Source organism: Argentina silus (genome assembly GCF_951799395.1).
Source record: "Argentina silus genome assembly, chromosome: 5".
Lineage (NCBI taxonomy): Eukaryota > Metazoa > Chordata > Actinopteri > Argentiniformes > Argentinidae > Argentina > Argentina silus.
Genome location: NC_139659.1, coordinates 19,279,340 through 19,293,080, shown reverse-complemented (window position 1 = coordinate 19,293,080; position 13,741 = coordinate 19,279,340). Strand labels below are relative to the sequence as shown.

Here is a 13,741-nt window from a genome sequence, read left to right as displayed (position 1 = left end):
GAACATGTTTTTTATTATTTGTGTTGATGTTAATATAAGCATAATGGCTTTTCTTTTTTTCCTTCCAAAAAGCGCAACACAAATTTGTACATAGTTTTAACACAATTTTAATTAAAAAAAAGTCTGTATAGTGATTTTCATTTTACATACAGATGATAAAAAAGTATGTTTGTAATAATTTTTTTTGCTTGTACAGGTACATTTATTAGTTGAGAGATACACAGGAAGCTGTGCTAGCAGCAGTCCAGCCAAGGCAACGTGGGACTCAAGGGTCCATACGGAGTACAGACTCCAGGTCAGGAAAGCACAAAGCAGGGTTACATTCACAGGTTTCTACCCCAGTGGTCCGACCCTTAGTGGGTGCATGCAAGAAACCCTTCCCACCGGCCCAGTGGGTGCATGCCATGTATGGTTCCTCCTAGCTTAGTTTGGGCTGTCAAAATGGTTTCCATTAGTGGGTGTCTCCTGAAGGGTGCTGTGGGGGATCTCCACCTCTTTCAGAGGCTGCACCCTCTTCTTGAAGAAATCAGACACAAGAAAGACCTGCAGGGAAAAGAGAGGATGCGCATCAGTGAACAGTTTGGAAGGTAAATCTTTAACTAGCCTCAATAGAGTAATCAGATGAGGGATTAGCTGCTCGAGAACAAACTTTTAATCTGAAGATATCTGACAACCTGTATCTCAAGAGCCAGCCTTATGCTACAGATAACTAATGATGTTCAGCCCTTGACATTATCACACCCATTGGAGACAGTGAAGGTCCTCACCACCACTAGGGCCATGAGCGCTCCCTGTAAAAGGCCAACGAGGACGTCGCTCCAGTGGTGTTTGTAATCCGAGACGCGAGACAGGCCGGTGTACACAGACGCTGCGATAAGGAAGAACTGGATTGTGGGCCTGAGGAGTCGCGCCCAGTCAGCCTGCAGCCTGGCCTGGATGTAAAGCTGTGGGACACACACATGAAAATGAGTCATACTAACACCACATGGTTGTATAATAACTTTTCTATAAACATGTTAGAAGTAAGTGACAGCCAGTTATGTAGGTCATTAATTCCCACCACCGATTGTAACTGTAGTTCAGTCCTTGACTGATGTCCGTGAGCTGGTTTCGGCCGCATATTGTTTTTGTTACGTTCGTTCTGGTTTTTCTGCTGGCTGCTATGGGCACTCGCACACTCTTTATGTTTTATAAGACCGACTCCGTGGTTTAGCTCCGTCATCTCTAACCACCCTCCATGGCAGGATGACAGCAGTGTGATGTAAACACCATTCAAGGGCAAAACCTCCCAACACAGTCTTTAACCACCGGGCAATCAGTACCCAGCTACTGTCATTTTAAACTTGTTGTTGAGAAGTAACTTGAAGGCAATTTATCAAAGTAGTAACTGTCTGAACCACCTGTAATCTAATCTACATATCAATTTAGCAGCTTTGTCTCTTGTATGTATAACCATGAGTATGGTGCTCATGGTTATCCTGTCATGGAATCTTCTCAACCAGTGTTACAACTTCAGTTTGTCCAATGTAACAATTACATTGCATCAACTGTTCTGAATGCCTTTGTGCAACACTGGGTGTGTCTGGTCTTGTCTTTTAAATTCAAGAGAAATGAGCCTTGTTGCTTTAAATAGACCCTAGTAAACAACATAATATGATCGGTGAAAGGAGGACACTCCTGTCTGTCCTTATTTGAAAGACTTTGAAGTGCCACTTACTGTTGTGATACTCTGCTTCAGTGTTCATCCAGTGCCAGGACTTTGTCCCCATTACTTTTTCTTTTTTTTGTCTATTTCTGTCTTGAGTCACTAGGCAATAAGCAAACAGAAGGACAGCAGTTATGACTGCTACTATCCCCTCTGTAGAAAACCACTCCTGATAAGACAAGTGTTTAAACCTGGTCACTGTATGAGTGGACAGGCCTTACAGTATGACGTTTAGGTTAGTCATTATAGGCCCATAACTGAATTAAGGTTCCTGCAGCGGGGAGGGGACTGGGGAAACAGACCTCTAGGACGTCGCTGTGCTGTTGTGTAAGCATACAGTATGTTTGTTAAAGTAATGTCCCCCTTGTCATTTTTACACCCTCAGTTAAAATGCTAGGTAATGAAAGGGTGTATTATATTATAGTATGCGATTGAGTGGGGTTTGGACCAGCGTTACTGTACCCCTGAGCCCGCCTCACCTCCAGCCCCAGAAGGAAATCCTGTTTCTAAGAAAACATGCTCAATGGACCCTCGTGTTCTCTGTTATGGCCACGAGTGAGTGACTCTGCTCACCCTCCTTCACATCAGGGAGAATATTAACTCATTTCAGGCCCTTGGTTCCTGGTAGGGTTTCCCTCTATATTCACTAAAGCTGCCTAGTCTACACTGCACTACTGTTCATATCAACTGCTATGTATGATATACTGTATGGGATTTTTTTTTAATTGAATTATTAATGTATCATATTCATTCTTTTGTCATTTGACAAAATAAAAACACTTGAGTGTAGCTGTTTACGTCTGCAACTGTCAGTAAACACAGTTGGTCTCTATGGATCTGTTACTTGCTCTGGCCTGCTTTCTCAGAGGGTGCACATTGTTGCCCTTTGGAAAAATCCCCATAGAGGATACTCACCGCCAGGAACAGCATGCAGTACATGGAGAAGGAGGAGTGGCCTGAGTAGAAGGACAGCCTGCAACACAACACACAATGGAATCATGGCACAGGCCACAGTTAATGCATGAGAACGCTGCCAAGAGAAGAATCCTCCCCCTCCCCCCTACTCTGCTTTGTGTGGCTGATAGATATATTATCCCCATTGTTCATCCACTGAACACAGACCCACACACCCTTTTCCGGGTGGAAGGGTCCTGCTGTAGGCGACGTCCGCTGACGTGTTACGGAGCGCTGACTGCTGGAAGGGATGTGGGATGTTGAGACAGCGCCAGTTAGAGGGGGGCCAGTCCACTTATCCGCCCGGCTTTAGTGTCTTCCTGTTTACTTAAGCAGTGCAGCGCTGCCCAGTGGGGGCATCCGCCACAAGATGACTGATAACCAAAGTGTGACATAAACACTGGGCAGACCACAGACGCTTAACACTCAAGCTCCAGCACAACGGACTGGACACGAGTTAGTGTTGGGAGGAAGCCCATGCTGACAGCACAGTCACCAGTAACATAATCCACCTGCCCAATTTCATAACAGAACAGACCTATCCAGCTTCTCCAGTGGTAATGCTGAAAACACAGTGGTGATGCCAGATTCCATACAGAGAGAGCCAAGAGATTTGACTTAGATCCACTGTTCAATTCAATTAACTTTATTAACACTGTGAGGACTGCACAGCTGCAAGGAAGCCTGATTCAACCCACTGAACCCAAACCTTGACCATTACAGAGGGGGGGGGGGGGGGGGGGGGGTATGTCAGAGTGGGACAGCAATCACTATTAACTCTATTTTCATTTGTTATTCTATAAATAGCAAGCCACGCCCTGAATGTTGACGCCAGACACAAAATAAGAGAGCGGGATACCCTTCCCTTCATACGTCCGTCTGCTTTGGGCTGATAAGGGGAAAAGGATCTAATTAGATATGAACACAGTCTTGCATAACTTGGTTCGTGACTCATCTTACTCTGCACAAGCAATTAATGTCTCCATGATGAGTATGCTCCTCCGAGACCAGAGGCCTTCAGTTTGACCTTTAAACCAACTCCGGTTTATGAGGGATTTACACAACAATGTAGAGGTGAAGGTCCAGATTAAATTCATTAACTGTCGTCATTCTCCACCACTGACAAAGAGCAAACCTCATACTGTGTGATACATATCCCCCCCCCCCCCCCCCGCCCTTAGTGAAACATTTCACATCTCCACCAGTTGGGCTGTTGTGCAACTCAATACAAAGCTCTCCATGTGGACAATTACTCACCGATGCCCTCAAAGGTGACCATGGTATCAATAGCGCAGCAGCAGCTACAATACCCTGATTTCCAATTAGCATTATTGAGTCAGTAAATAAGCATCACATCAGTTTCCACTGAAGACCCACCTGCCCTCGTTGACTATTCGCTTGTCCCCGGTGCAGGAGAAGTGCTCTACGTAGGTTCCCACCGTACAGTTGATCTTCTGCCAGTCAGGCTTGCACACGTACAGGAAGTGAGGTCGCAGCCGGCCGATGGAGTACTTGGCGATGTCCGTAAGCGACTGGCTCATGGCGGCACCGAACAGAAAGGTGCCCACCGCTTTGTAAACACAGGCCACATAACTGTTGCTGAAAGAGGACTTGGAATTGATGCGCTTAAGATAGACTGAAAGGCACTCCCCAATGAGCATCTGTGAGGAGGAGAGGGAAGGAGACAGGTAGAGGTTAGCTCTCTAGGTCTCTCACATACACAACTAGGAATTATAAACATCATTACACACCACTAGTACAATAAGTAACAGTTACTAAAAACAGCACTTATGAAAGAGACTGACAATTTAAAAGAGGGTCCATCTGAATGACTGACTGATACTGTACATTCATAGATAATGGCCTGACAAGGAAGTCCACTGAGACAGATGATTAGAGTAAGATAAGAGGACTTTTTGAAAGGAGGAATACAAATAGTGGCACATCACAATGCAGCTTCTGAGTCACCCGAGACATCACACTGAACCATATTGTTCCTTTTAATAATCACATTAAAATGTTGATGTAAAGTGTGTGTAATATGGTACAGTAATCATTTCCAGCCAGTTGCAAGAAGGGTCGATTGTGTCAACTATTCAACGTCAATTGGGTGAATTATTTTGTAATGTAATTTTCTTGTAAAGAAATGGGGATGTGGTTAGTGACGCACACCAGTCTGATTCACACCTCTACCACTGGATGTGGACACATCTGAAAGGTTGAGAAGTGATCTGGGGCGTACTCTTCTCGTTTGGAAATGAGTACTGTTGCTGCTACTCTACCCTCTCAAAAGGGTGGGGGATGGGCTTGATAATGGCTGACTGTTCAAACGTTGAGGGTCATTCTCATGACACAGAAGCCATCAAGGCATACGTTGAAAGGCATTGTGTTGGAATGGTTGAGTAGCTGTCTTCGCGGATGTCCCCTCTCATTTATGACTTGCAGAGGGATTTTTAATCTGTGTGTTTTCATGCGCAATTACCCTGACTAGCAGTGCATGGAAACAATGGGAGGTGAATCACCAATTACCATATCAAAACTGCCCTGAAAAGCCCCATTGTAAAACTGGATCAAGTATACTTCAACTGCCACTTTTGAGTTGACTTTCTCACTCTCCAGGATTCACTGAGGCACTCAAGTGTAATACTGGCCCAGTGACGAGAGGGAAATCTGCGGGTGGAGGGCCTGACTATTTGATCATTTGAGAAGGCTGGCTGGCTTATGGACAATTATTTGTTTCACTGTGACTTAAAAGGTCAACTGCCGTGGTCTGTTACATTCTCAGTCTGTCATTATGTAGAGAAAGAGAGGTTTCTTATGGGTGTTTCACTTCAGTTCTGCACTGATACTTTCAGTATCTCTAAAAGATAACATTGAATTGTTGGAGAAAAAAAAAAAAAACACTGAACATTTGAAAAGGGCATTGCCATGTTTTGGCTAAAGCTTTATAAAGACAAGTGTTACTAAACAGAGTGATGGTGGACGAAGCAAGCAATACATCTGTGTCGCAAATCATTGCGACAAGGATGTAGCCATGTACCAATGACAAACAGAGAGAGAAGGGGGGAAAGGGAAAATGGAGGTGTTACTAAAAATAACAAAACCAGTGCACTTACAGTGAGTACTGTGACGGGAATCATAACTCCGCCTAACAACTGATAGGATATGGTGTCTTCTTTAAGGGGGTACCTGATCGAATCGTCATTACAGAAAAACCCCCGTTTGAAGGGATTGTGTAGTGGTGTGAGTATTGCGAATGGGAGTCCAGCTAGCAAAAAGCAATGAGAGAAAACAGAAATAGGTTAAGAGTGAGCTCGACTAAACATCCCTGAGCATGCACCACCGCTACTGAGAGGGAAAGAATATTTAAGAGAGGAAAGTCAGACAGACATTTATCCTTGCGGACGGTCTTGTCAGGAACACAAGGAATGAAAAAGTTAACATGTTGGTTAGCGTTGCCATTACAACAGCCACTTTCCCCCCTGGTGAAGACATGGTGTTAATAGAAGAAGAACCACACCCACATGACCACCACCACCACCACCCACCCACCCACCCACCCATCAGCTGTTCCAGCACTTTTGTGCTGGAGTGCAGCAAACATAGCCCTGTGATCTGACAAGTGAGAGCCCATTCCGAAACAAACTCCACTGGCGATTGTTCTCTTTAGTCTCCATCTCTGTTCCCCTCTTCACTCTCATATCACTTTCCGGATCCCTATACGACTTGAAAAGCACAGGTCGAAGGTCATGCTGTCGGAAATAAGTTTGAATTGGAATGGGGATTCAAAAATCACTGATGTTGAACTCAATTGCATGAGAAATGTCATATACAGAATGAAGAAAGTTACATCATATCCTGTAGGTAACCCCTGACAAAATTAGCTGATTAAAGTCAAACATGCTGGAGGCTTTTATTAATAAAAAAGCACAAAGCCATAGTTAATGCCACAATTATACACAGCAAGCATTGTAGCCAAACATTGACCAAAGAGATAGACTGGAAACACCACCATTATTCTCAGTTAACATTTTGTATGATGCATGATGGAAAATGGCGAAATGTTCAGATAAATGATTGCATGAAAGTTTCCATGAAAATCAAACTTAATTATCTGTGGTCTGTGGTTCTCTTTGTCTGCATTTTACCTGTGTGTGTACATTTAATATGACCATTCCTGCTTAGGTAAGCTCACTCAATCACCTAAACACCTTTCAGCCTAGCCTCTCCATGACTGGATAACAGGATAGTGTTTCTGGACCGTTATTATTGTCAGACCGTGCTGTCGTCACAAAGGCCCACACCACGGCCTGGCTGTCAAGGACAGAGAGGAGATCCTGGTCTCGTACAGACATTCTCAGGTGACAGATTCCCTCTCGCTTTACAGACTTAAAACTGCATTGTGAAGCGCCACCTTTTGAGCTTGTGTTATTAGTCGAGTGAATTAGAAAGTGACAGTATAGGCTTTGGAAAACAAAAACCTAGCGTGTCACTGTGAGGTGTGTGTTAGTGTGTGTTTGTGCACGAGTGTCTAGAGGGACTTTTGTTTTCATCCCAGTCAAGACTTCATGTGAGGTCTCTTAAGGCGAGGAGCAGAAGGATCAGTCATTGATACTCTATGCACATACCGGCTAAACTTCTGCCCTCAACACTTGATAGAAGACAATAAGCTAGTGACAAGAGGACACATGCTTGCCAAAGGCGCACACAGAGAGAAAGAGAGAGAGAACATGGTGTGCCAACACTTCTGTCTCTGTTATTCTTCAAATGGAATCTGTATCAACATAGTTAAATCATACCGTTCCAGGAAAGTATCCCAGTTATTTTAGGACAGAGAAAGTAGCCTGTGTCTGTTCCAAGGGATATCAAAAGGCCCATCAAGTTTCAATTCAATTTCTAGATTCAAAGCTAACAACAAACATGCCTGCTTTAATTTAATCTCATCCACATTTTTGTATTTCTTTCAACAACAGAGTATGATGAATCATTATTGATATGGTGGTTGAATGTTCACTTTTAAGGACCCAGTTTAGCGGAGTAACAAAATAAACAGCTTGACCACAGGGGGTTACCAGGTTATCTAAGCTCTTAACTATTCTGTGATATTCAAGCCCAGAACAACCCCCTCAGTGAACAGCCAAACCTCAACTTCATTGCTATTTGATTGGAATCTGAAGGCCCTACTGTTGATGAAAACCATAAATGACCCAAATTAACACCTGATTTAACACCTTTCCCAGAATCTTTTGCATGCCCTGAGAGATGACTGAAATTATTACGACTGTAAGAGGAACTGGACAATGTGGACATCATCTTTGGAGGTTAACGCTGTTGACCTAGAATGTAACCTCATGGAACACCTGAACTCAGTGGACTCCCTCTCTAATGTTGAACCCTAACGTAGAAGCATCACACCCAGGGGTTGAACTAACACTGAGAAAACAGTCAACCACTGATATTTGTCTGAAAAGGAGCAGCTGTTCATTGGGCATTATAATGTAGCAGTATTGGTCAGTAACAGGCAGACAGCAACAACATGTTTCTCATTCTACTGTTCACTAGTCAGTAGCCTATATTGAGCAAGCAGCTGTTTGCAAATCTGATAAACCGAAAATAAATAGCTGCTCATTGGTGATGATCAGATTACTACTATTAGTAGTAATGCATTACCTCTACATGGGACCAATGACTTCTTGAAGGCATTCAAACACAAACTCTAGTGAGAGGTGAGTGGGTCTCAATCACTCTGTGATGGCTAGTGTTCAGTGGAACCCCTGGGCATGGTTCTGGTTGTTACAGTGCATTTGGTTGTTGTGGTAGGCTGGTTGGTGGTGTAACAGTACTTACACAGCTAATGGGCAGAGAGAAGCCCACTGTGTAGAGCACAGTGGAGGAGATCGTGCTGTGGTGGAAGGGGTAGTTGATGCTGTCATCCTGACAGAAAAAGCCCCTCTGATAGGGCTTGATTTTGCCCAGGTTAAAGGCTGCCAGGGGCAGTCCCCCTGTGGATGGAGAACAGGAGTTACGGGGTTAACATTCCAACTTGAGACTTCAGAGGGTTAGAACTTAGCCAGCCCAGGCCATGACTGAGATAAGAACATCCCAGTGGTACAGGCCAAACTCGACATTCAACTCTCCACTGGACACGACATCTTCATTATCGGAGTGAGTAAGCAAAGCATCAAAAGAAACAGTTTAACCACAACGACTTCACGGGGGTAAATCATGTTCTCTTTAATGTCAGTTTTCCACAGTGGTACACTTAGCATCTCTTCTGTAAAAAGTTCTGTGCTCATGTTAGTGTAGCTCTCTGTGGAACAAATCCATAAAGATAGCATATCATGCTAATTGGTTGTGACAGTCTAAAGTCTGAGTTTAATGCGTGTGCGTGTACTCTGGGTCAGCCCTTTGTTATCGCTAACATGATAGGTGAAAGGCATGCTGGGAAAAGGACAGTCTTTCATTCTTGTTCAAGTTGAGCCTGAGGCCCCTCTTCCCCAGAAAACAGACCATATGTTTGTTTTCTGTCATGCACAGCAACAAAATAAACACTTTCTTATACTCATAAGCAAGACACCCACAAACAACTGAGTGGAATCCCTGAAGGTTGTACCTTAGACCTACTTTTCACAACCAAACCTTCCCAGCAGCTTCCTGTTTTCTGTCTAAATATACTGGGTGCTGATTGTCGGCTGTGCCCCACCGATGAGTTGAGTAGCCATGACAGCTGAGAGCGGCAGTGGGTCTGTAGAACACAGGCCAGAACAGGATCCCAGCATCCCTGCCCTACAACACCCACACATAATCTTATCCTGGTGTGCTCAACTCTTCAAAGAGGTCAGACAAATGGATGGACGGACACACAGACAGACAGACAGTCACTATGTCAGTAATGGTGTGCAAATAGCCCATCGTATACATGCACCAACACACTTGATGAATAGCAGGATCTAAGCAAAGAGAGTGTTTAACACATTCCAATGTCACTTAAAAGTTAAACATGGGCAGTTTCAAATTCTATGTTCAGATTACTTTATTGCCAGTGTGAGTATGAAAGTGCAGCGGTAAAACACCATACAAACACCCACACCACACACACAGTCATGATATTCGCTGTTGGCAACAATCTGAGTAACTGAAAATCAACCGGTTTAACGGTTCAGTTATGTAGGCAAACCTGACAAATCCACACAGATCTATCCAAACTCAATTTGCTCAATATGCTCCCAAACATAACTATAGACCACACTATCAGGAGAAACTCAGTGGAAATAATCAGTGATCATATTCTGAAGAGACTTGGGTTTTTTTTTTTTTTTAATGGAGGGTTTGTGTTCTTCAGACCATCATAAACACAAACCCAACCACATGCAACTTCAGCTGAGGAAGCAGTCTGTGTAGAGAGACATTCCGCCTGAGATATTGGAGTTTCATGTGTTACTTTATGTCATAGACAAAAATAAGTGGCTGTCACATCAATGACATTCAGATACAAGCCCTCTTTGCACACATCAGCCTTGACCACCTAATAGCCAAGCAGTATAGGAGACACTGTAGTGCACTGAACTATGAGCATATCTATGACTCACTCTCAATAATTCACAGTTCGATTAGACTTTCTAGTCAAATCCCTTGAGACAACGCCTCATCATAAAATGAAGAAAGATTATTAAACTTGTATATGAATGCTGTCCTACATTGTGACAGCCAGGTATTTCTGAATTAGCTGACACTCTTCCTTAAGTAGAGGGCATGTAGCTACATGGGACATTGGATGGGAACGTGTAGGGTTTCCCCATAGATTAAAAGGGTTTTCAGAGCCTGGTAGAAAATCTAACAATTATTACATTGCGACATAAAGTTTTCGAGAAACACCCTTTTGACTAAGTCGATAGATAATCAGAAATACCTACAATATAATACAGCAGCATAAACAGCTGAATCCAATTCAACATGCATTAAGGGTGTGGGCCAACTTGCATTCTTCGCGAGATTAAGGCGTGAGTTCCATTGCAACCATATGATACTGTAACACCATACATACGATACATTTTATCAGTGTCAGATGACGAACGAGAAACGGTGAAACACTGTTTCATTCCTGTCAAATTTCTTAACATAATTTGATCAAATAAACTATTCGGGATGAATCCTCTTCTTTAGCATAACCGCTCCCTTGATATTCACGTGACAGCGATTGTCAAATATCGTATATACCTTCCATAGTGATAAATGTATATATAAAAAACACTACATGACGCTATATAAACATTTCCTCACTTAGATAAGCAGAGAGATACGTACCGAGAATTAGACACACTATGTCAAGCAGAATAAATGGAATCCCTGTTGTCTCGAACATGTTTGCTCCTCTTCCTCAACTCGTGGTCTTATAGATAGAAACAGGGCTCTAGTCTATTAGGCTCCTTGACCGTCGTTGTTGTCGTATCCTCGAAAGCGCAATATCAGCAGACCGCAGATCGCATTATAACAATCTAGGCTACAGTAATGACTTAGCCTACTAAAAGCAAAATTAAAAGATTCATGAAATAAGCGTTGAGAGCGAATAGCGACAGAGATATCACCGTATGTTGTAGGGTTGCTCCTCTTTAAATTATCGAATCATCATGCACATAGAAAACACATCAGAGGCGCCGATGATGAGCCGATAAATTCGACGGACCCTGCCGTCTCATTAAAAAATCGCTTGGCAGAGCCGACGGCGACTTGAGAAGACTCGGACCGTACTGCGTACCAAGGCATATGCACAGCAGGGTTTCATGGTGGCAGCTGACGAAGATTAACAGCAGAGCCTATCCCCTGCCTGCCAGCACAATACGACATCCCCGTCCACGTCCCTTTCGCTCCTCCTACTCTCCCATTGCTGGATTCTCTCAGTAACAGTTTGTTTGGCCCTTAAATATTAAATGTACAGTGCGTCACTGTTGTTTTGGCCTGGAAAAACACTTTCTAAAATGGAGTGTCCTGCCCGACACTCAGTTTGCATATAAACATGTTGTTACTGCCAGGGTTAGGGTTAGGGTTACTGGTTACTGCCTCTTTCAATTATGCGCGCATGCAGAAACACAAAAGCTAATTTCCGACACTGCAAGACACTGCATTTTAGGGGGTTATATTATTATTTGGGATGATGTTGTTGTTTGGAACTTCAAACAGAATTTCAAGGCGTGATCATTATTGTAAGTCTTTCTGACTTTCACCATACACGAAAATGCAAATGTGTATTACAGTGTAACAAAGTGACTTTAGAAAAATAATGCACACAAAGAATGTCTGAAAGGTGTTTTGGGCATATTTGATAAATGAATGGGGCCCACAAAATATGAGTACTCAGTATCTAAGGTAGCAACATGTGTAACTAAAAACTGTCTGGGCTAACCAACTACAGCAAAGGCTTGAACCCCTATGGGAAATCTGATGTGCGGATCCCTGCCAAGGCGAGAGCAAAGGATAAACTACACTTTTCCCTGTAGAGACTCATGTTGCAAGCCAAGTTCAGAAAAATGTGTCCAACGTCAGCTAATTGATACATTTGACTCAACAACTTTGGCAACAACACTGGTAAAGACGTCAAGTTGTATGTATGCCACAGCTGACAATAGTGAGCACGCTCCGAGCCTGGTTTTCATTTTCTCCAGTTCAAGGGTCTAAAATTTAAATAATAAGTTTGTTATGCCAAATTTGTCACAGTTCCATCTGGACACTAGGGGGCGATCTCATGAACTAAGGCACAACAGGTGCATCTTATTATTTCATTATGACCCTTCTATTTAAGTTGTGTTTTGTGTTTCCCAGTGTGGTAGCTTGACTCTCTCAGAGGTATGTTCTCTCATGGTCCTCTAAAGTTGTGTCTTAGTAATAGGTTCTCTAGTGTCCAAGTTGTTTAAGTTAAGTCCTTTTGTTCATTATGTTCCTGTCTACCCTGCGGATGACTCTAGTAAAGTGGCTTTGCCTTTCAACTGCAATCCCTCGTCTGGTCTCTTCTCTGTGCCTGGGTCCTACCCACACACCTCACAAAAATAGGGATACTATTTAGCTAACTAGTTTGCCAGCTGCTTTCTCTTGAAGAAGTAAAGAAGTAATCTTCCATGGGCAAGTAAAGTAGCTAGCTACAGCACTGGTGGTGGTCATGGCTTGTAGAGTAGCTAGTGAATGAGTGTGTTAGCTTGCTGTGTGTGTCCAAAATAATCGCTTGTTAGCTAGTATGACATCCATCGGGGTAGTGTTATTAGTGTTCTGTAAGCATGTTAGATATGTCTTAGATTTTAGATATTGACTGTTGTGTTGGGATAACCAGGGGTAACATAATTTGAGGCGAGCAAGATGTTGGCCATGGTTTTTGTTTTGAAAAGCCATCCGCTTAGCGTATGGATATCAAACACCTTTCGGGACATCTTTCTCAGCTTTATGGTTGTCTAAGATGAATGCATGCTCACCAATGTCACCAAAAGCTTATTGATCATACTTGAAGATCATCTATAGTGAGAATTCTATCATTGTTTTAGCCAGCTGAGCAAGCACACACATCTTCTACTGAAACTTCCCTTTCCCTTCCCTTACATTTGACTCCACAACGTTGGCTACAACACTATTAAAGATGTCAAGTTGTATGTATGCCACAGCTGACATTAATGAGCGCAGGTAAATCATGCATCAATGTAGGCTATGGGGTTTGAGGTTTCAGCAGCACATTGACGATTTAAATGCTTGTTGTGTACACATCTTCTCTCGGATCAGAAATAAACCGCATATAGGCAGTCTCATATGCTACTATCTTCTTTTAATTTCAGCTTTGAGGGCTGTTGTGTAAATACACTGTCTCAATGTTTTCCTGCGGGAGGGCTGCAGTGGCAATTTGAAACCTCATTGCATTACAGAATGTGAATTGTGAAATAACAATTGTGCACACAATTAAGTGGTTTTAACTCAATCATACCTGAGAGAGGGTTGTAGTATTGTAAGTACAGCCAAAGACAGTAAATAGATTTCATCCTTCATAAGATGAAATCTCAAGAGGATTACATTCACTCATGAGAGAAGCAGCGCGACTCCTGATCCAGG

At 43.0% G+C, this 13,741-nt stretch overlaps 1 protein-coding gene across 2 annotated transcripts; it reads right to left on the bottom strand.

Moving 5' to 3' along the window:
• Positions 1-91: 91 nt before the first annotated feature.
• On the bottom strand, positions 92-11,418 carry plpp1a (phospholipid phosphatase 1a). 2 transcript variants are annotated; one of them, XM_083670067.1, is made up of 6 exons: positions 10,964-11,418; positions 5,776-5,927; positions 4,037-4,320; positions 2,621-2,678; positions 768-944; positions 92-543 (listed from the first exon to the last, which is right to left on the bottom strand). In XM_083670067.1, the coding sequence occupies exons 1-6, from the start codon at positions 11,019-11,021 to the stop codon at positions 424-426; spliced, it is 849 nt and encodes a 282-aa protein (XP_083526193.1). In that variant the 5' UTR covers positions 11,022-11,418; the 3' UTR covers positions 92-423. The 2 variants fall into 2 exon arrangements, with proteins under 2 accessions (XP_083526193.1, XP_083526192.1); XM_083670066.1 differs by lacking the exon at positions 5,776-5,927 and adding an exon at positions 8,507-8,661 and having other exon boundaries at positions 10,964-11,417.
• Positions 11,419-13,741: the final 2,323 nt, after the last annotated feature.

What these genes read in the sequence shown, in the direction of transcription:
- plpp1a (XM_083670066.1), bottom strand. Translation starts at nt 11,021, where the DNA reads ATGTTCGAGACAACAGGGATTCCATTTATTCTGCTTGACATAGTGTGT. An exon ending in TCTCTCTGCCCATTAGCTGT is followed by an intron (nt 4,321 to 8,506) that starts GTAAGTACTGTT and finishes TCCTCCTCACAG; the next exon opens with ATGCTCATTGGGGAGTGCCT. An exon ending in ACTGCATGCTGTTCCTGGCG is followed by an intron (nt 945 to 2,620) that starts GTGAGTATCCTC and finishes TGTGTCCCACAG; the next exon opens with CTTTACATCCAGGCCAGGCT.